The sequence below is a fragment of the Penaeus monodon genome, chromosome 30, assembly GCF_015228065.2.
Source record: "Penaeus monodon isolate SGIC_2016 chromosome 30, NSTDA_Pmon_1, whole genome shotgun sequence".
Lineage (NCBI taxonomy): Eukaryota > Metazoa > Arthropoda > Malacostraca > Decapoda > Penaeidae > Penaeus > Penaeus monodon.
In genome coordinates, this window is record NC_051415.1 from 33312194 (window position 1) to 33313642 (window position 1449).

The 1449-nt window shown below is 36.0% G+C and overlaps 1 protein-coding gene across 1 annotated transcript in view; it reads right to left on the reverse strand.

The window, feature by feature from the left end:
• Positions 1 to 12: 12 nt before the first annotated feature.
• The window catches only part of LOC119592731 (zinc finger FYVE domain-containing protein 21-like), a 7306-nt gene continuing 5869 nt past the window's right edge, over positions 13 to 1449 (reverse strand). Inside the window, exon 5 of the mRNA XM_037941665.1 lies at positions 13 to 1304. Within this exon, the coding sequence (XP_037797593.1) occupies positions 1116 to 1304 (189 nt within the window). The 3' untranslated portion in view covers positions 13 to 1115. The remainder of the gene's footprint in view (positions 1305 to 1449) is intronic.

The window sequence follows — 1449 nt, forward strand, 5'->3', positions numbered from 1 at the left end:
CCAATATTACATGAAATTTCAAATAATGATCCTGAAAATGACAAGATACAAAAAAAAAAATACTGCCATTTTTATAACCTATCTGATGACACCGCTGCCTACTTTTCATGAAAATGTGAGCATAGGAAAATATAAAATATAAAACCACTAGTTTTAGTCCTACCATTTTCCATGTAAGTTCCCAAGTAACATCCTCTATTCATAGCAAAAGTCAGTCCCTCCATATCAAGTTGACTACTCAATGCAACCAGTGTGTGAGCCACTAGCTTTGAATCATGAATCTGAAACAGAGCCCCTCCTCATTGTGGATGTGCCTCAGATACACGAGTCAAACCTGCCAGTTCACACACTGACATGCTAAGTGATAAACAAGGAAGTGGGGGGACTACACTTAACATTACAAGGATAAAGAGGAAATTTACTATTTGCTATTCCTTAGATGAAACCCAGTACACTGAGAACAGTTTAAAGCATTGTAAAAAAATCATTTTAGACCTAATCCATCTAATATTTTTTTCCCTTTCAAACACATGTGTGTTTCATGAACTCTTTATATGCAACTTGAAGGCAATGGAAAGTCTCACTAACATATAAGAATAACAGGACTATATTCTCATTGACAAAATATATATTACAAAATCTGTACGTACTATACAAGATAAAAGACAAAATGAGCCATAATATATAAGCGAATACACATCCCTTAGACATTATACAGTGAAAGGATAAAGCACCAATAAAAAACTTACAGAAGTTACATAAACCTAATCTATCCTTTAATCACAGAATAATGGGTCTTTTATTGGGATTATATACATGATACTCACACATACCTGGAAAAAATGTATATACTGAAAAGTGAATGTAAATGGTGGCTCACTTGATTCTCACATCCCTTATGTATCTGAATAATCAATATATATTTCCATGATGTTACACCCATTGGAAATTACTACAACTTCCCACCACCATGCAAAATCACAACATCCTCTCCAGCCCAAAACATCAAAAACCATCTGGAATCTAAGCTAGCAGGCCAACGCCATAATCTCCAGTATATCTGTTAGTTTTACCCTTTGTCCCCTTTGGGATCTTTGTCCTTTGCCCAATGTCACTCACTCTGATACGCCTATTACAGCACGGGCCTCCTGCATCATGAAGACAGCCTTTTCCAATGCTGTTAGGAAATCATAAGCAGAGGGCGAAGCATCAGGAGGAGCAGCAATGGAAACCTCATCTTCGTCTTCTCCAGCTAGTGTATACTGAACTGTCACCCCTGTTACCTTGAAGTTGCCTGCTGAATCCTAGTGAGTAAAGATATAGATATTTATCATATTTATTCACATGAACACTAATTCAGTATGCTGAAAAAGAAATGGTAAAGAAAATCATACACCTTCACTAATGATTTTGGTCATGTTTGCCTTCAGAGTATAAAAATGATTGAAA